This window comes from Dermochelys coriacea, chromosome 2 (assembly GCF_009764565.3).
Source record: "Dermochelys coriacea isolate rDerCor1 chromosome 2, rDerCor1.pri.v4, whole genome shotgun sequence".
Classification (NCBI taxonomy): Eukaryota; Metazoa; Chordata; order Testudines; family Dermochelyidae; genus Dermochelys; species Dermochelys coriacea.
Window position 1 is genome coordinate 166880463 of NC_050069.1, and position 21946 is coordinate 166902408.

The window sequence follows — 21946 nt, forward strand, 5'->3', positions numbered from 1 at the left end:
CATGAAATGAAACTTAAAGAAGAGAATGACCTGGAGTCTCTGGCTCCATTCGGTGCTCTAAGAGGAGAATAGCCATGTCTATCCAGGCGCCTCACCGAGGTCTGCCAGGAGCACACAGGAAACGTACAACAGCTATCAGTCCTCCTGCATTGTCTTCCGCGAAGGCAAGGAGCTGCTGCTCTCTAGCAATGCAGTATCGCATCTGCCAGCAGCACCCAGGAGATGTACAGTGACGGTGAGCTGAGTGGGTTCCATGCTTGCCGTGGTATGGCATCTGCATGGGTAACCCAGGAAAAAAGGCACGAAACAATTGTTTGCCGTTGCTTTCATGGAGGGAGGGAGAGGGGCCTGACGACATGTACCCAAACCACCCGTGACAGTGTTTTTGCCCCATCAGGCATTGAGAGCTTAACCCAGAATTCCAATGGGCAGCGGAGACTGTGGGAACTGTGAGATAGCTACCCACAGTGCACCGCTCTGTAAGTCAATGCTAGCCATGGTAGTGAGGAGGCACTCTGCCAAATTAATGCGCTTAGTGTGGACATACGCAATCAACTGTATAAAATCGGTTTCTAAAAATCGACTTCTGTAAAATTGACCTAATTTCGTAGTGTAGACATACCCTTAGGTCGGTTTAACTATGTCAGTTGGGGTGTGAAAAATCCACACTCCTGAGCGATGTTGTTAAAATGACCTAAGTCCTTGTGTAAACAGATGTAGACCGTCTCCCAGAGAGTTAGATTACCTATGCTGATAGGAAAACCCTTCCCGTCGGTGTAGGAAGTGTCTATACTGAAGTGCTGCAGTGGTGCAGCTCAGCTATGGCACTGTGGCATTTTAAGTGTAGACAAGCCTTTAGACTTTTCTTCCTTTGAATCTGTGATGTCCATGAACCCGCTAGTTCTGCAGACATCTCTCCATGCCTCCAGGAAAACAAGAGTGGACAAGATCAGAATTTCTATGAGTGCAACGTAAAAAACAAAGGGAGGAAAAGCAACAAACCCTCAATCTTTCTTTATACATGATAAGGAAGTTAAAAAAAGGGTGGGGGGTGCGGGGGATGGCACAAACCCACTATTTGCTTTCTTTTCTAGTTGCCTTTTACAATGAAGGGCCCAGTCCTGCTTCTATTGAAGTCAGTGGGATTTCAGTTCCTTAGGAGGAAGGATGCACCAAGAATTTGGAGTCTAGTTAAATCTCCTTCAGCAGAGAGTCTTCTCACAATCTCCTCAAGGATTCTTTGATTTTCCTTCCACATAATAAATTCTTTCTCCAAAGACCCCTCCGTCTCAATAGCCTCCTGTTTTCTTATTGACTCCCTCAGACCAAGCATGGATTCCAGAATCCTGCCTTAATCCACTCTAGCATGCAGGATACTGTATACCAGGGGTGGCCAAACTGTGGCTCATGAGCCATATATGGCTCTTTTACACCTACTAGACTTAGGGGGGTGGAGCTCAGGACCTCTTCTGCCTTGCAGTGGGGTGGTTGGGTAGGGGCTTCTGTCCAGTGGGGAGGAGGGTCTTGAGGCTTCAGCCCTGTGGGACGCACCTGCCGGGGCTTAGGGCTTCAGTAGGAGTGGGGATGAAGCCCCGAGCCCCAGCTCCCAACAGGTGTTTCCTGGCTCTTAAACTTCTGAAGATTGTTGTATGCAGCTCGGAGGGCCAGTAAGTTTGACCACTCCTGCTATATACCAATAGACTAGGAGCAGCTTTAAAAGAGGACTTGACTTGTGCCTGGGCAAACTCTTATGCTCCTGCAGCATCTCTTAAAAGTCCAGGAGACTCCTTCTGGCCATAACAGTCCACTTATACGTATCCACTTGCATGTAGTGGATAACTACCACAATTGCATCGTAAGTTAATAGGAGCGGTGACTGTTCAGCCTCTGAAAAACCAGAATCAGAGGTCCCACACTGGGCAACCAAAAATGGAGGCATCCAATCTCAATGGGCTCTTTTGAAAATCTGACCCTAGATAAGCATGTAGCCTTCTTATTAACAGACCATTCCATTGTGACGGGGGTAAGGATGGTGATGCAGCATCAGAGCATAAGTCATTAATAACATACACTGATAAGAGTGCGTTTATGAAAGAACTTGCATATGTACAGCTCATTTTTAATAAGTGCAGACTTATACTGGAAAGTTTGTACTGTGCATACACAGCAGCCAATTTTAATTTTTTTAACTTTATTATTTTTTGCCCAGCTGCAGTATTGCCAAACCCAAGTATTCCAAAATCACAAGACTGGCTTAAAAATCATGAGATATTTAAAAAATAATAAATTTGGGGGCTCATTTTCTTTGCCACTGTGTTTCTGAGCCTTTAGGGTGCCCTTGGGTCAAATTTTTAAGCTTTTCTCTACAACTATGAGAGCTGAAACCTTTTGGTATTCCACTTGGTTCTCCTCAAGTTTGACTTGCAACATTTCTTATAATTTACAATCCTGGTTTTATGACATCCACTGGGGATGGGGGTGAGATTACTCATGACCTATGCAGGATTTCAAACTCCTTTCTCTCTCTAATGTTCATAAACTAGGGACAAAAGAAAAACACGTTCTTGGCTGTGATTTTCAAAGGAGCTTAAAGGAATCCCAGTCTTGATTCTTGTCTTCACTACCTGGGTCACTGGCTACAGTTTGAAAAACCGGACACTTTATAAATCAAGCGTGAAAAATATATTTTAAAAAATGCAATTAATAGTTCTTTCCTGTTGCTAACACTGAAGATGAGCAATTTCTATCCTTTACAGTGGTCTTTCTCAAGTCACAATTCTCTTGCCTTCCATTCTCAAGATTTCAATCAAGACTTGATTCGCTGCTTGGTTTTCTGCTTCCCATGCACTTAGATTCATTCTGATTTGCACACACTTTACACTTAGGGCTAGATTGTATGTTTTACACAAAGCCCTACATAAGGAAGCCAGGACCACAGGGCTGCTTATTGCTTTACTCTGCAGTCTATTGTGAAGGGGTTGTAGGGCCACAGCTCAGTTTCTCCCCACCCCTCTCTTGGCCAGTCTGCTCATTGGAATCAGCAAAGATGAGTAGTACCTACTCACAGAGACAGATGTTGTGCTTGTCCCTTGCATGCCCCCCTACCCCAGTGCGCCCAGGAGGATCAGTGGCAATGTGATCCTTGTTCTTCAGTATCCATTTTCTACTAGCTCATCTTTTCCTTCCTCGTGCTCTATAATTCCTGCATTTGTTTGTTTTTTCTGCTGTTCCTAGGTCTCTCTGTTCGTATGTTTCTCTCGCCTTGGCTATACTAGGGAGATCTTGCAAACTAGTCAATATTTCTTTAAAAAAAAAAAAGTCCAATGCAGCTGTGCTAGTTGAATGTCCTGGTCTTGCCAAGATTTGGCACTTTGATTTGGCACAATTATGCCTTGTTTTGTTTGTTTGGTTTCCCATGTTGGTGTAGGCTGCTTGTTTGTATTGCAGACAGAAGATCGTTTGAGGATGGACGGTAACTATGGGGATGAGGATGGCTTTAGTTCTGCAACTGCTAGTGAAAGGAGCTTGGATGTAAGTACTAACATGGCTTCTAGATGCTCTTGCTGCTTCTGCCCCCTTAGACTGTTCAGATCAGCAAACGCTATTCCAGCTGCTTGACTAAAAACAGTAGCAGTAGTGTGGTTTATAGTGTGGTTGCCCCAATACTTGAATGTCTTAACACACAGTTCAGGCTTTTCTGACCACCTGAAATGCAACATGATGTCTTCAAATAAAACTCGCACTGACTTTCAGGATTTCACCCAAGGACTTTAATGCTGAACTGTGTACTAATAATAAGTTTCATTTGTGGCCTGGTGCACTCCATTTTTGTTCATCAGTGTGGCTCCAAATACTTCCATAAATGATTTTTTGCTTTTCTTTTTAACATTAGAAATATCCGGTCCTCTTTCTGATGGATGATTGTGGCAAGATTTTTGGAGAACCTAGACACTAACTGGTTATACGAGATATCAGACATGATGCTCCCTGCTGTCTTTCTTCACCTTATAATCTGTGAACTAATTATTAATCACAATAATTACCTTTTTGTTGGAGGACTTTTCAAAGTCTTTGGAAGACCATATTGGTGACATCTCAGGTGACTGAAACATGAACCTGAGCTTGCTCAGCCCCTTAGTGAGACAGGAAGGAGTGTCTGGGAAGGTTATGCTGAGGCTGAAACCGTGCAGCTCAGTGTCTAAGAGGAAGGGGTGGGAAGAAAATGTCAGATAATTGAGGCAGAAGAAATGATAGAGTAATTCCAAAATGGGGACAGTCATGAAAAAGAGGCCAAGACAGGAGGAATGGATGGAGCACATGTGGCAGGAGTGGATGGATGTTAGGTTTGAAAACTGTAGTTCAGTAAGTCCAGAGAGAATTTTCACAATCACAGGGGCAGGTACAGAAAAGGTAATGATGGTGCTACAGGATAGGTGGGGTATAGGCCATGTCTTCACTTCAAAAAGGGTATATAAAGTCCTAGTGGAGGCAAGGAACAGATGGTTTTTATGGATATAACTAGTCAAAGTACACCACTGTAAGGGTATAGACTTGACTTCAACGAGCTACATCTGGATAACACCTATCTGTGTCTTGTCTACACAAGGATTTTACATTGAGACAGCTATTTGACTCTAAAACACACTTTTTTGCAATAAAGACCTAGCCATAGTCCCTTCATTTCCACTTTGTGCTGTCCCTTGGCCTACATCCTTACATTTTTTTTTGTAGGTAATGTGACTGATCAAATCACACTTTATGACACTGGACGAAAAGAACAGTTTTAAAAATTATCCCAACCACTAACTATTTCTTTTAAAATCACAACAATGTAACTTCAGGTACAAACAAATCTTAAAATCAGAGGTAATGCGCCAATGTTCAATAACTGGAACATTTTTAGGTCAAGTGATTAATCCTTTATTTTTTTCCCCCAAAGAGCAATTAATCTTCAAGTACAATGTGGGTATTGTTCATTGCTTCACGCTTTTGCAGCTAGCTTTCTATGTTACTTGCTATGATTCTCATCCTGATAAAATTTATGCACATGCTTAAAATATGAGTATGCGAGTTGTTCCTCAGAAAGTTCATGTAATGAGAAGCGTAAGGAGACTGCTCAGCAGTATTGCATCTCTAGCCTAAGGTATGAATCTGAAATCAGTTGGAAAATATTCAGAAAAGAGCTGCAATAACTTGTGGTCTGGAAACATGTCTTTTATAGTGTCCCTTCGCTAGATAAAAATGGTGATAACTAAAATAAGGTAAAGTCTTAGTGGAGACAAGGCAGTTTGTAGTTTTAACAGGAGTTAGCAGATTGAGGTATACCCTTTAACTCAAATTGTTCACAGATGAAAACTACAAACTGTCTCGTTTCCTTTAGGGTATCACCACTTGAAACACAAGTAAAGAACACATCTTTTTTCCTGCTGAAGACCTGGCATTATAACCTAAACTCAAACTACTTAACTTGACAAAGAGATGGTTATAAAATGACTTTACCATGATCTACATGGCTTTACGTGGAGAGAATACTTCTAATACTAAGGGGATTTTTAATCTAGCATAAAGTCATAACAAAATCTGATGGTTGGAGGCTGAAGTGAGAAAAATTCTCACTAGAAATAGAGTGTTAGTGTTTTATACTAAAGATAATTAATCATTGGAACAAGCTTTTTAGGGGTTGTGGTGGATTCTCCACAATATGATATCTTTAAATAGCGATTGGATGTTTTTCTAAAAGATATGCTGTAGCTCAACCAGGGCTTGAAACAGGAGCTACTTGATGAAACTGTACAGCCTGTGTTATGAGGCAGGTCACACTAGAGATCAAAATGGTCCCTCTGGCCATAATATCTATGAACATCCAACATCAGTGAACTGCAGGTATTTTATTTTTTATATATATATATAAAGGAGACAGAATTAGCTATCGACATGTTTAGGCCCTAGAGCTGATGTGTATTGGACCACGTTGCATTTTTGTTTACATTATTTTCTATTTTGTGTTCTTGTTAGTCACTCATCATTTTTCAGGTATACATACTTGGTAGGAATGGGACTTGATTAATATGTATTAGTTTTGATTATGATTAATATTGTTTTATTGTAGCTTTTAAACTCTAGATTCCAATAATACATTTATTTCTAACTCAATCGTTGCCTAGAATGTAACACCAGACATCTGATAGAAAACTAAATCTAGTCTTGGGATAGTTGAGAGTAGACATATATATAGCTTTGCTAAGTATATATGACCACAAACTCTGGTTTCTTTATTTTTTTTTAAATTATTCTCCTTTCAAATGAGTGATTTATGAAAGAAACAGGCTGGCAGAATTAAAAGGCTGTGATAATACGCACATTTAGGAAAAAGTAAGATTTGGTTTTTAAACATTGTGAAAGTCCTCTTAAGTTTAGCTTACCTTTTATTTTATGCTTAGTAATTATTTTAATTACTATTTGTAAAGAATAATAGTTGAGCATAGTTGGTATTATTTGTGACCTGCAGATGTAAGAAGGGCCACTCCAGATCCATACGTGGCAGAGGCTAGGTGCTTAAGAAAGTGGAGTTAATGACTCCATACATGACACTTTTCCCTGTGAGTCAGTGTCCACCCCACCGTGGCGTTGAGTAACCATCATCAAAAAAGGGAAGGAGGAGGATCCGGGGAACCACAGGCCAATCAGCCTCACTTCAGTCCCTGGAAAAATCATGGAGCAGGTCCTCAAGGAATCCATTTTGAAGCACTTTGAGGAGAGGAAAGTGATCAGGAACAGTCAGCATGGATTCACCAAGGGCAAGCCATGCCTGACTAACCTAATTGCCTTCTATGATGAGATAACTGGCTCTGTGGATGAGGAGAAAGCAGTGGACTTGTTATTCTTTGACTTTAGCAAAGCTTTTGACATGGTCTCCCACAGTATTCTTGCCAGCAAGTTAAAGATGTATGGGCTGGATGAATGGACTATAAGGTGGATAGAAAGCTGGCTAGATTGTCGGGCTCAACGGGTAGTGATCAATGGCTCCATGTCTAGTTGGCAGCCGGTATCAAGCGGAGTGCCCCAAGGGTCGGTCCTGGGGCCTGTTTTGTTCAGTATCTTCATTAATAATCTGGAGGATGGCATGGACTGCACCCTCGGCAAGTTTGCAGATGACACTAAACTGGGAGGAGTGGTAGATATGCTGGAGGATAGGGATAGGCTACAGAGGGCCCTAGACAAATTAGAGCATTGAGCCAAAAGAAATCTGATGAGGTTCAACAAGGACAAGTGCAGAGTCCTGCACTTAGGATGGAAGAATCCCATGCACTGCTACAAACTAGGGACCGAGTGGCTAGGCAGCAGTTCTGTAGAAAAGGACTGAGGGGTTACAGTGGACGAGAAGCTGGATATGAGTCAACAGTGAGCCCTTGTTGCCAAGAAGGCCAATGGCATTTTGGGCTGTATAAGTAGAGGCATTGCCAGCAGATCGAGGGACATGATCGTTCCCCTCTAGTCGACATTGGTGAGGCCTCATCTGGAGTACTGTGTCCGGTTTTGGGCCCCACACTACAAGAAGGATGAGGAAAAATTGGAAAGAGTCCAGCGGAGGGCAACAAAAATGATAAGGGGGCTGGATCACATGACTTATGAGGAGAGGCTGAGGGAACTGGGATTATTTAGTCTGCAAAAGAGAAGAATGAGGGGGCATTTGATAGTTGCTTTTGACCACCTGAAAGGAGGTTCCAAAGAGGATGGATCTAGACTGTTCTCAGTGGTACCAGATGACAGAACAAGGGTAAGAACAAGGAGTAATGGTCTCAAGTTGCAGTGGTTTAAGTTGCAGATTAGGAAAAACTTTTTCACTAGCAGGGTGGTGAAACACTGGAATGGGTTATCTAGGGAGGTGGTGGAATCTCCTTCCTTAGAGGTTTTTAAGGTCAGGCTTGACAAAACCCTAGCTGGGATGATTTAGTTGGGGATCGGTCCTGCTTTGAGCAGGGGGTTGGACTAGATGACCTCCTGAGCTCCCTTCCACCCCTGTTGTTCTGTGATTCTATGATTCAGATGTGACATAAAACCAAGCTCATGATCACTTGCATTAAAGATTCCATTACGCTCTTTTTGTTTAAGAACAAGAGTATTAATTCTGGTGTTCTAGTCAAATTCCAGCTCAGCCAATTACAATCTACCTATTCACCTACATACCTAAATTTCTGCATTTTTAATTAGATACGATTTTGCTCTTCTATTTCATGTCCCAATTTATCATGTAGTGTTGCCTTGTTGAACAGCTGCTCTTCCACACCACAGAGGTGGATGCATTTCAGTAGTCTGTGAAATGATTATATATATATATAAGCTCTGAAACCCTTATTATATTGAATAACAACTTACTACACGAATGGTCCCGTTGAAGTAAAGCTCTAGTTGAGATGAGTAAGGACATCGGAGTCAGCCCTAAATTAGAAAGATATTTTGGGATCCTGAGGCTGAGAAGTGTTATATAAATGGAAGATATTAATTTTCTCAAAATGTCCTCTGTTAGATGTTTCCTCTACTATAATTCCCTTTAAGACTCCCTTCAGAGTTATTTGCAATTTTGTGTTGTCCTCAAGGCATTTTGCATTGTCCCAGAGCATGCGTTTCAAATTTGGTGCTGAGCCACCAGGGTGAGCAAGTGCCAGAGCAAAGGCAAGCTGATATATGCTCTGGATTTGCAAGGAGGGAATATCTTCCATGACTCTTCGGAGACTTCCTTCTGGGTTTCACAATGAAAAGCAATGGTGTGCCCATGAGGGAGCTTTGTACAGCATTGGCTGCCAAAGAAAAGGTCATTGCAATGTCATGCCTTTGAGGGGTGAGTGAGTGGAAAAGAGGGTTTGGAAGTTCCTGGTCAATGCCCTTTGAACAGCAGAGCTCTATCTGCAACACTCATACGGTCCCCATTACCATAGTGTCTGAGCACCTCAACTTTTTAATGTGCTGATCCTCAGAATACTCCTGTGAAGTAGGGAAGTACAATTATTTTACAGAGGGTAACTGAAGCACCGAGAGAGTGAGTGAGTTGGCTGTGGTCAAACAGGAAGTCTCAGGTAGAGCAGGAAATTGAACACAGCTCTCACAAGTTGTGGACCATCCGTCCTCTCTCCACATCAATGGTTTCCAGTCTCTTTACTCTCCTGATCTGTAGAATAAATGATAATTCTAGGGTATGAGAGCCAGGCAATATGGAGAAATGGAAGGCAACGCTACAAAATGAGAGGTAGTGGGAATTTATTCAAGCAAAGACTGTATATTCATTTTAGCAGTCAAACAGTATTCAGTGCCATGTTTATACAAATTTGTTTGGAGCCATTAATACCACCACCAAATAGTTAGTTATTGACAGGAAAAGGGAAAATTATCTTTTAAACCAATGGGGGGAATCACAGACAAAATAAACAAGAAAGGACATGTATTGCTGGCATTAGTAAAAATAAGGGGAGATAAAGGGAAGAGGAAAGTGTAATCCCACAGAGATACCGAATGTATACAAAGTAAGAGAAGAGAATTCTGCTTAGTGGTCTACAGCACCCATCAAACACATAAGGCTTCATTATAAAAGTGAAAGATTCTATAGGAATAAAGTAAATATTCTAAATGAAACAGAAATATTTTCCTTAATTTTCCCCTTTTTGAGCTGGAGCTGTCAGCTCTCTGCAGGACTAACAAACAGACATGCATAGGCCTAATATGATGTTTTGTAAAGTGAACAAAAATTACTGAAAAGTGTGTGTACACACACACACACACACACACACACACACACACACACACACACACACACACACACACACACACACACACACACACGTATTTACATACAGACAAACACAATAGTCAGAAGTCACAACACATTTGGAACAGTTTGCTATACTTCTCTTTCTATTCCAGTGGTTTTCAACCAGGGGTCTGTGTACCCCTGGGGGTACACAGAGATCTTCCAGGGAGTACATCCACTCATCTAAGATATTTGCCTAGTTTTACAACAGGCTACATAAAAAGCACTAGCTAAGTCCATACAAACTAAAATGACTTGTTCATACTGCTCTGTATATTATACACTGAAATGTAAGTACAATATTTATATTCCAATTGATTCATGTTATAATTATATGGTAAAAATGAGAAAGTAAGCAATTTTTCAGTAATAGTATGCTGTGACACTTCTGTATTTTTATGTCTGATTTTGAGTGCAAGTGGTTTTTAAGTGAGGTGAAGCTTGGAGGTACACAAGACAAATTGGACTCCTGAAAGGGGTACAGTAGTCTGGAAAGATTGAGAGCCAATGCTCTATTCAGAAGGATTATTGTCTTTCAGTTGGAATTTAGAACAGCCTGACGAAATGGGAGTATAGAGTAATTTTCACCACATGGTGTCACTATCCTCCAAAGAACAGCTAATCTAAATGAAACCTGATACTCCTACCAGCAAGAGCTAAAATTAGTTGTGTTTATTTTGGAGGGTCCTAATAGTTACATAAATCACAAGGAAGAAACGTATCCCAAGTGCTGAATCACATATATCTCTAATGTGGAATTTGTTTATGTTATAAATCAGTTTGGGAAAAAAATACTTAATAAAAGCGAAGCCAGGCATTTTGTCAGAGGTTTTGAAGCTTCAGCACAAAATCTTATCGCACAACCACACACCTGTGGTTTAGAAAGATGATTTCAGAGGAATAATGTTCAGAGATTTCCTTCAGCACATATAGAGCAAGCTTTTTAAAATCTGGCCTTCCTTTGTATGCCTGAAGTTAGCCATTGTGAATAATTTGAGCCAACTAACCTTGTTATGATGCACAGTCTGATAGTTCTGTGTCTAAAATGACAAACGGCATCTGCTAATATGAACTCACGGGTACAAAAAGTGAGGTCAGTTTAAGTCCAATCTGAAAATCAAACCTATAGTGTTGCTGATGTGCATTACCATGTTTTATATGTGCCAGTCTGTTATTGTTTATTGTGTATTTGTATATGGTTATATCAGTATTCATACATTATAGTATAGCTCTAAGATATGAAGTAGGGTTGATTTGTAGTGGAAAACTATTGCACTGGTGTTTCAAAAAGTAACCAATACTGGTATTTAATAGCTAATGCCACAGTTTGTGGACATTGGTAACCATTAGTGGTCACCTTTTAAACTCAAGGGATGGAAGTTTTTCCTATAAACAACAAATTCCAGAACATCTGCCAATCTTTTAAAAATATTTTTTGCTCTTAATATGCTGCAGCTTCCGTACCCTCTGCTAAGGGTTCTGTTGTCGTTCACTAGGACATGTGACTGTTTCAGCCAATAGCAAAGCTCTTGAGGTAATAATGGTGACCATGTTGTAAATAATTTTTTGTTTCTGCTTACACTTTTTTTTTCAATTTCTGAACCTCCCATTCTCTTTAAATTCTCTTTCTACTTTGACTGTTACTTCCTGATGCCCCCATCAGTGTTTAAATGTTTTGTTTACTTTTTTTTGCATCAGTCATACTTATAGGATATTCCCCTCCCCACACACACAATTTTTCTTTAACAGAGTTTGTCTAACCGGCAGCAGAAGAGCCAGAAAATGTTCTCCAAAAGCTGCAGGAGATGGGAGTTGTCCCCATTTATCTAATGTTATGAGTGTCTGTATATATGTAAATAGTCAGTTAGTTATTTAACAGATAAAGTGCCAGTAGGTGGAGCTCAAGCATATGTAGCCTAGTTTCTTGGCTTTCCAGGACTAAGAGTATGTTTACACTGGAGCTGGAGGTATATAATTTCCAGCTTGTTTGGACATATCAGCTCAAGCTCAGATTGAGACAGTGCGTCAAAAATAGAAATGTGGCCGTGGTGGTGTGAGCAGCAGAATGGGCTAGCTGCCCAATTACCTACCTAAGATTTTAGATGGGATCATACTCAGGGCAGATAGCCAATTGTGCCATCATCTCCCAGTCTTTTCCCCCATGCACACTCAGTTCTGTGTTCCAGCCCCCTGCAAGTCCTGCTGTTGTGCCCTCTACAGCTGAACCGTGCAGCTCTCTCATTCAGGCTTCCTTGGCCCAGCAAGAGGGCCCTTGAGAGTACAGGAGAGGCAATCTCCCTTTTTTCATTTCAGGTGCCCAGACACCCCACAACAGCTGCAGTTACAGGGAAGGTGGTGCCCAGCCCCAGACTGGAGCACGCCCAGTACACATGGAATCATCTGGGAACTTAGTTGCTGAAATCTAAACGTCTCTGCTGAGCACATGCAAACTGTGGTTTTTCAAAGGTTTGTAATTTGGCCAATTTAGATGGATTTTCATGGGGACAGCAAAAGGCACATTGCTGGCAAAAGGCCACCACTCTCCCATTTTAAGTCCTTGCTCCAAAACATGTGGGTGCTACAGCTTTTCTTAGACTAGGTTGCCAGAATTCTTTTAACATGGGCAAAACAACATATTTTTCCGTGGCCTCATTTTTCAGAATCAGCTGAATTGTTTTGGCTGAAATTTTCCTAAATAATTCAGCCTGATGGAAAGCCATGGCAAACTTCAACCCAAACCATTAGCTTCACACAGTTTATAAGTGACTGAAAACAGGGTCTTATTTTGGGAAATGTACAACAAACTTAATAGCAGATGGTACTATCAGCCCTGTCTTTAATGCAGTGTTGCCAATCCCAACCTTCAAAAATAATTTGTCTGGCCTGCCCCCGAAATCAGAATAGCTAAAAAATCATGAGATTTAAAAACAATAACGTTTTTATAGGATTCTTCTTTAATAGGGATTCTTTTTTCTTTACCTTCTGATTTTTGAGCATTACGGTACATTCAGGTCACATTTTCAAGGTTTTCTCTGCAATCATGGCTGCTTGAAGCTTTTTTTTTTTTTTAAATGACAGGTGAGATTCCCTTATAATAATTTGCCTCCAGGAGCTGGCTCTTTAAGTAAAACATCAAATACTGCAATGCTCAGGATAAAATCATGAGAGTTGGCAACAGTCAATTGGTTTCCTACACAGTAGAATCTCAGAGTCCACCTGTTCATTGTTCCCTGACTTGTAATTTATGGATGGAATGCCAGATTGCCTCTGGACACTAGGAGGTTTAATATCTTTCCATTTAGTTGTTGCTGTTCAAGAAACATTTCAGCAAAAGCTGCTCCTGCAGTGGTTTTTAATTCAAATGATTTTAAAGAAAAGACCCTGCAGTGGCATTTTCAGGTGAAGAAGAGGAGAAAGGAGGGAAGGGAAATGGAAAAGACTAAGTGTCTGATTCACTATTATGTTGTTCCACCTTTTCACTGAAATCAGTGACATTGAGTCAGTGCAAAGCTGAAGTAAAGCAGGAGCAAATCAGACTCATGCTTTTTGGTTGAATTTGTGTGAGTCTGTCTATTATATATTTTATTTAAAAAAAACAGAAAGACAAAGTGATTAATTCCATTTGATAGTTTCTGGTGCCATCTCAATCTATTCAAGCGCTTCTGTGGTATATGACATTGCCAGGAACCCCTTAATAGCATAAGAGGCTTGTAATTCACATTTCCTTATAATTAATTCAGCATACAGTGCTCAGTGCAATTGGCTAAAGTATAGTGGTGTTGGAAATAACACCTTTAAAGACAAGTGTACCTTAGGGTTTGGATTTGTGATTGATTTTCTACTATTTAATATATAGTTTCATTAAAAAAGATTTCTCGTATTTCTATGTATGTAAGATGCAGTCTATGTTTGGCTATCTAAAATTTTCCTTCTAAGGCTTTAAGTTCCCAAATGTTACTACTGGTAATGAACAAACTTGTGTGTATGTGTGCTACTGCCCTTTACTGGATGTAGTGAGAACTGTTTAATTGTGTGTCGTAGGCCAGATATTGATAACATGTAATGAAGAGTCTCCTTTTCTTCAAGTGGTAAGGGCCTATATCTTTGGAGCAGAAGACTCTGAGTCATAGCCACATGTTTATTATATTAGTGTAAAATAACCATAGGTGCTGGAACTACAGGTGCTGGGTGTGCTGCCGCACCCCGTCTTGAAGTGGTTTCCATCATATACAAGGTTTACAGTTTGGTTCAATGACTCTCAGCACCCCCACTATACAAGTTGTTCCAGCACCCCTGGATATAATTATGAGTATACAGAATTTAGATAAAATACAGTTTTTTTCCTTTGCTGATTATATGAATTCTTTTTCATCCAAAGAGCTATAGCATAATGAAGCTTGAGCAAAAATACCATTTGGTTGTTTTCCAAACACCTGCATGGATAGCCCAGACTCAATTTCATTAAAAATATTGGAGAGCAAAAACTTCTATATTGTACATAAGATGATCTCATGATTTGGGCATAAATTTCACACTATTCATTGATAGCACTGAGCTACTTGGTAATGTGTGAAATTACGTGTTTCAGCAAACACAAGGCAGGGGAGAGAGATTTGCTGACAGGACACAATGTATTTCACTTTGCGGGAGGAAGAAATGTTTGTCCAATTGAGCCTTAGAGCTGTGTTCTCTCTTTGATGCACAGGGGAGTTACGTAACTCTCAGTGGGCCATATACTGTCTTCAGTCCTCCCTTTGACATCAATGGGAGTTGTTCATATAGATCAAGGGCAGTGTGACGTTAATGAGAATTATGTGAATACCTCCCTTGTACCTCAGTGTGAGACTGGACTTTCTAGCATAAGGTAGCTCACAGTCTAAGTAGCCATTTGACAATTTTTTCTTAGTTTCTTGACCATCACCAAACTAGATTTTGTTGTTGTTGTTGTACCTGCAAACCTAACACTGACCTTGCCCTCATAGAGCAGAGTCAATGACCAGGACTTTGTTCCTATTCTTAGCATTCTTAATTTAAATTAAGACATCCTGTACAACATTTTGTGAAAGGAAGGAGGAGAAATAGGAAATACTACATTGCCTGGAGGTGAATCTATACGCATTTGATAGCATATTCTGGTCCACCCAGGCTCACTTCTGTTTTTGAAATGTGCTTTCTCACATGTAACAATAATTGGTACTTGTATAGAACCTTTCAGCAAAGGATCTCAAAGCACTTCACAAATATCAGATTGAACAATAGTCATGTGAGGGAAGGAAACATCAATCCCATTTTATAAATGGGGAAGCTGGGGGGAGAGATAAGAAAAGTGGTATGGTCAAGGCAAGTAACATAGGCAGTGGTCCTGGAAAGCATTTAAACAGCATCTTAATTGTAAGCATCTTTATCCAAGGCACTGAATTTAGCCGTATATAGTGGAAATCTGTCAACTTCATGAAAAAACTCGCACAGATACAGACAGACATCATCTTCCTCTCCAAATGCAAACAGATGGACATAAAATTTGTTAGTCTCTAAGGTGCCACAAGTACTCCTTTTCTTTTTGAGTAGGCCCATTGACATATAATATTTATGTATGTATGTATGTATGTATGTATTGTGTTAGTGCCTAGGAGCCCTAGTCATGAGCCAGAACTCTATTGTGCTAGTTGCTGTACACAGAACAGAAAGACGGTCCCTGCCCCAAAAAGCTTACAATCATATGCTTAAAGTTAAGCAGCCGCTTAAGTGCCTTGCTGACTCAGTATCATAATGAGCCAGAAATAGAACTCAGCTACCTGACTCCCAGTCTCCTGCTCTACCCACTTGCCAGCTCTCCCTGTCTTACACCCTGTAAAATTTTGTGTGGAGAGTTTTGTGCAAGATGTTTTTAAAACAATGTAAAATGTAAAGATTTTTCTCCAATTATAACAATTGTTCCTTAGTTTTTGTCCAGCACTACATACTTTCAGATACAGGGTTTGATTCTGATTTCCCTTACACTAGTGTGAACTTGGTGTAATTACATTGACTTCAGTGGAGTCACTTCTCATTTATAATTGAATAAATGAAATCAGAATCAGGGCTACAGATTGCAACAGAGGTAGGGTGACCAGACAGCAAGTGTGAAAAATTGGAACGGGATGGGGGGGGGTAATAGGAGCTTATATAAGAAAAAGACCCAAAAATCGGGACTCTCCCTATAAAACTGGGACATCTGGTCATCCTAAACAGAGGGCTTGCCTTGTAAAAATCTAATGGCAATGTATTTGACACAAGGGGAAGAGGGGGGAAAAGCAAGAAACATTTCAAACTATTAATCAAGCAGCAAGCTTTTCTTGCCTTCAGTCTGGTAAATGTACAGATGAGAGATACTGTGCAGAGACTGTTTCTGTACAAACAGAGAAAGCCCTTCAAATGTAAACATTTGAGCAGCTGGCATGGGAGATTAGCAAGGCAGTAGTGGGCGGGGAATAATAGTGGATAGTGGTGCCATCTAAATTTAACTAATGCAAGGTAAGTACCTTGTTCTGGTACAAAGACTATAGGTCAGAAAAACTATATTAACTGAACCTAAAACTACTGACGATTACACAAGCCAGCACAAGTAATTAACTTGGCTTTTAAACTAGTATTTAATTAAAATTACCTCTCCTTTCAGAAGTCCAAAAATGGAAAAAAATTAGTAAAAGTCATTATGGGCAACCAGATTAGACTAATGACAAAGCCCAGCACTTCTTAAAAATTGTGCTTGTGATTGTTAATGGTTTTGACATGTTCGATTTCTAATTTTATCAGGTTGAATATTAAATGAAAGATAGCAACATACTGGAGCACCACGCTGGTTAAGATTCAAAGGTTTTGATTACACCAGTTTGCAGTGTTTTCAGCTTTGGTCAGTGTTTAAAATAATCCTCCGCTTTCTTCTAACAACTGCAGAACCAGATTATGCATATGTGTATCTGGTCATGTTTTTCCTCGCAATTTGGTCACATTTTACAAACAGCATTGAGCTCCAAATCAGTGTACAAGCTATCAAATCCAGATCAAGATATTTGCATGTGTTAATATTCAAATTCACTTGATCCATTTACAAAAAATGTGTCCCTATGGCCAAATTCTGCCTTTTTTGTAGATGTACCTGCCTAACCTAATTCTACATTTCTCTCTCTCTCTCTCTCTTTCTAGCTTATATGGGGATTGTTACCTCATTGCCATTCCAGTGAGTAAAATTTCCCACTTCCCTCCTCTGGAAAGGATTTTCTACGTCATATTATGCAGTCAGCCATAGGGAAGCCTTATTTTTTCCCCCATACATGATCATACTGTGGCTTATATCATACGGTTCTAGATCGTGGAGTCACCACAAGCCCTGAGTAAAGGACTGCACATTGCTGCTCTTCCCCAGGAGCAGATCAGGGACCAAATTGTGAAACAAAGTAATCATTTGGTTCCTGACTCCCTTTCCATGTTGGCTGCAAGGTTCTGCATGAGAGGGAGAGTAGCATGCCCTCATGCAGGGGAATGATGGGGTGCTTTATACTTCCTCACTTCTCTGGGTGGGTGTAAAAGTAGGCTCACAACCGAGCCCACTTTTTTACATACCATAGATGTTTCCTCACCAGTTATGAAGACACAGTGAGAGTCTCAAATTGGGCCTCCTTAAACAAAGCTGAATTAAAATGAAGGCAGTTGATCACATATAAAAAAAGGGAAAGAGGAATATGCCCATTCTCTTGTTAAAGGAAGAGGTTTAACCTTTGTCATGAACTCAACAATGAAAATAGCAATAAAAGTGTTACTGACATAATAAGATTCCAGGATTATCACTTGTGTGTCACCCTGAAGCCTAGAATGTCAGCTGAGTCAGTGTAAAATGATGGAAACATCTGCAAGCGTGGTTGAGAGCTCATTTTGTTTTAGAATATTGGGTTCAATTATCACTGGTGTTCACTGTCTGTTACCATCCAATATTTATGTTCTCAGCCATTTGACTTGACAAAATACACCTGTGCAGTGTACAGCTACAGGAAGGCAGGTATCTCTGCCATACCAAGAGTCCTGCACCATTGTGATATCAGAGGTAACTCAACCAATCACCACCCTTACTATACAACTACAACTACTGCATGAAACAGTTTTGTTGGTTGTATGCTGACTGCACAGATGGTGGATTGCTTGGTCCAACCGCCACATCCATTTGACACAAAGTACCCCAAACACACTTAGGCTTTCACTGCAGCACACATCCTTTATCCACCACCTACACAAATAAACACAAAATCTTATAACACAACACCAGCGACACAACTCACCACTCATCTCCCAATACAACAACACAAACAGCAAGCACAATAACCACAAAGACAGCCCCTCACACCACAACATATACCCCTCATTCACCACCTGTAAAATCAACACAAAATCTCCCAGCACAACACACACACTCTCCCACCCTTGCTCATACTTCACATAATTGGGTCTTCACAGGGGTACATAAGAGGGGAAGGGCTCAGGAGTGTCTCCTTTCCTCCCTGCCACCCCAAGATCTAGTCGTCCAGTCAGAGACTTATCCCTCCTGCACCCTCTTCTAGGGCAGGCCATTGCAAAAGGAATGGTTACACACCCATTTCTCTCTCTGCAGAGCTGGCTGTGGACAGAGAATTGACCAGCATAACACACCCACTCTCCCTGTAGACCCTGGAGCTCCCCCATTGGTGTGGTTCCAAACTACCCCCAACACAGCTCTGAGGCCTAACAAGTCCAATGTGATTGACCATTTTTAAAAGATGTTTCACTATCCCCAGGTGTTTTCTTGGCAGGAATTAAATAGCAAAACCTGAAGTGATTATGTATATTGAAAGAATCAGAACTTTTTGTTTTCCAGTTATAGGGCTTTTAGGGTTTTGTATTTGGTTTGGCAGTATACAGTGGCTTACAGTGGGACCGTTGGCACAGTTAATTTACAGTTGCTAGTGGAGGCCTGATACAAAGCTCATTGAAGTCAATGGAAAGGCTCCCATTAACTTCAGGGGCTTTGGATTTTAAGGCCCTTTTATCACCTTCCAGGAATTTCTAGAAAACCACCAGTGCTCCTTCCTGTTCAGTTCAGTGTAGTGAAGCCCTTGGCAGTTTCTGGCTTTCTTACCACCATGTTTGAAAACCTTAGGGCTTAATTTCTTGTTGGTGTGCTATTGATGCAGATGAGCAGCTCAGGTTGGTTAATTCTCATAATTTAAAAAGCACGTGCAAATATTTTCCCATTGGAAGAACAGTAAACAAGTGGAGACATGCAGAGAGAGATGAGTTATGTACAATGGTAAAACAAGGAGTGGCTTTGATTGAAAATAATTTGCTGCAAGAATAAGTTTTTCTTCTATTATCATGGGAACTGCAGGAGAAAATTCCCACTGGTGCTGCCACTTCTTCAGATGTAGTGATGCTAGCACTAGTGGGTCCCCAAATATAGACAAGGATCCATGGACTTCCATGGTTTGTGTCAGTGAAACCCAGGACTGATACTGAAAATATGTGTGGCACAGCACTCTGACTGCAAGTGCAAAAAGTGGGTGCAAAATGCTACCATCAGTGATAGGGAGTGGAGAACTGTGACTTGAAAGCATTGCATGCCTACCTTACACCGGTGTAACTGACCTCACGAGGTGCAAGGCAGCAGAGGATCAAGGCCCAAAAGAGTCATGAGTGTGGAGCATTGACAGGTTGGGACTGTCAGTCCTAAAGTGACCATAATAACCTTTAGACCTGGAATGTCCTTTGTGGTTTCAGTAAGATACTGCATATTAGTAAGTGCAGAGAGAGATCAGTGTGCAATGGTGTGTGTGAGATGAGAGAAGACTGAAGCAGGTGGAACTACAGAAAAACTGTACTTTGTCACCCAGCAATGTCCTATATTGGGGCAGGGACCGTCCTTTTGTTTGTACAATGGCTAGAACAATGGGAAATTGATCCCTGATCGAGGCCTCTAGATGCTACCAAAATACAAATAATAAACAATGAGAGATAACACTGTTTAAACAAAAATCAATATTGAAAGCTGTTTTAAAATAATAATGAGGATCAGGTTTAATCCTAACAGAGGAAGAACATTTGAAGGGAAATATGCTTCTTTACCCTTAACTCACCCTGATGTGCTCAGTTATTGCAGCTCAGATAGTCTTTACCAGCGAGTTTCAGGATATTGGTTATTTTGTCTGCCAAATGGGATGACATAAGGCAGAGTGGATATCTCTGCTCTGAATTTCTTTGCTCTTGTGAGATTGTCATACCCTGAAATTAACATTATCACAGTCTCTTCAGTGTTTAAATACACACATTTGTTATCCAAATTTAAAATTCCATTCAAAGGAGAAGTATCTGCCATGGCTGCTGACCCCAGGAATCATAGTATTTCAAAATGAGAGATGGAAAAATCTATTAGATCATGTATTGTGTCCATCTAACAGTGAAGTATTATTCCTTACAGAACATTGCTAGAACTGTGTATGTTCTTATTATGTATTTCTATTGTGGAAGCACCTAAAGAGCTCAGTCAAGGTTCAGGGCCCCATTGTACCAGCCACGACACAAGTAAATAATGCAGAGAAAATCCCTGTGCCAGAGAGCCTGTAATCTGGTTTAAAAGTTTCAATATAAAAAAGATATATTGGAATTGGAAAAGGTACAGAAAAGGGCAACAAAAATGATTAGGGACATGGAAGAGCTTCCATATGAGGAGAGATTAATAAGACTGGGACTGTTCATCTTGGAAAAGGGATGACTAAGGGGGTCTATGGTAGAAGTCTATAAAATCATGATTGATGTGGAGAAAGTAAGTAAGGAAGTGTTATTTACTCCTTCTCATAACACAAGAACTAAGGGTTATCAAATGAAATGAATAGGGAGCAAGTTTAAAACAAACAAAAGGAAGTATTTCTTCATACAACGCACAGTCCACCTGTGGAACTCTTTGCTACAGGATGTTGTGAAGGCCAAGACTATAAAGGGTTCAAAAAAGAACTAGATTAATTCTTGGAGGATAGGTCCAGTGATGGTGTCCCCCACCTCTGTTTTCTACAAGCTGGGAATGAGCGACAGGAGATGGATCACTTGATGATTGCCTGTTCTGTTCATTCCTCTGAAGCACCTGGCATTGGCCACTGTCGGAAGACAGGATACTGGGCTTGATGGACCTTTGGTCTGACCTAATATGGCTGGTTTTATGTTCTTATGTTTAATCAATGTGGGTGCCTCTACATCCCTGGAAAGACTACTCCACAGCTGCTAGCTAATAGTGTTAAGATGGCTTGGTGGCTGAAGCATCAGGGATAAAATCTTTATACTTCCTGGAATCCTAAATTCAAATCCTGAGGGTGCCTAGTCTAGCCCTTCATCCTTTTGAGGTAAATGAACTGAGCCGTGTGATTTGCTATATAGGTATCTTTGAAATAAGATCTTAAAAACTGACATCTTGTCTTTTTGTATAATGTTAAAGGTCCTATTGAACTTTCTGAAAGACTGCATGTGTTGTGGTTTGGCTGGTCAAAATGTTGTCCTCCATGCTGTGGGCTGAATGGCTGCATCTCACTGATGTCGTACATATATAGTTTTGAAGCCCTTTGGGGTATGAAATAATTGTTGTACAGAAATGGCAGCGTCATACAGACTGGGGTATTATGCCTTTGCATCCGCTCTTCCTAAGAGATCTCTTACCACCCAGCTCTTCCATATCTCCTGCCTGTTTTAGGATTGGAGTCAGTCCTCAGTAGCTATAAATGGCCATTGCTCCAGTAACTTCACCAGCAGAGGATCTGGCCCCTATGTGGTGGTGGTTTTCTTCCACAGCAGGCTGATCTTTCTCCTGAACAGAATGATCTGCTGAGTGCCATTATCCACAGCCTTCTGTAGCTTGCTCAGGATGAAAAGGTGCAGATACAGTTCTTTCTGCTGGGTTAAGTGCCTTAGGTGGTTAAAACTCAACATACAATATTTATTAATTACTTTTTAAAAGTTTAAAAGCTAATTGAAGCCATAAAGTTTCAGGCTATTTTCATCTGAATCTCTACATTAGAATCCTCTTCTTATAGAGGTGTCATTAGCAACTCTATAATTAAAGTTTGTGTTTCGGATCTGCACTTCAAGCAGAATAAA

General features: G+C 40.6%; 1 protein-coding gene across 13 annotated transcripts in view; it reads left to right on the forward strand.

Moving 5' to 3' along the window:
* COBL (cordon-bleu WH2 repeat protein) overlaps positions 1-21946 on the forward strand; it is a 329136-nt gene that overhangs the window by 197770 nt on the left and 109420 nt on the right. For 6 of the 13 annotated variants that reach the window (XM_043508625.1, XM_038393056.2, XM_043508630.1 and 3 more), the window contains one exon: positions 3448-3531. The exons of the other annotated variants lie outside the window; for them this stretch is intronic. In XM_043508625.1, the coding sequence (XP_043364560.1) occupies positions 3448-3531 (84 nt within the window). The remainder of the gene's footprint in view (positions 1-3447; positions 3532-21946) is intronic. 13 annotated transcript variants of the gene reach the window in all.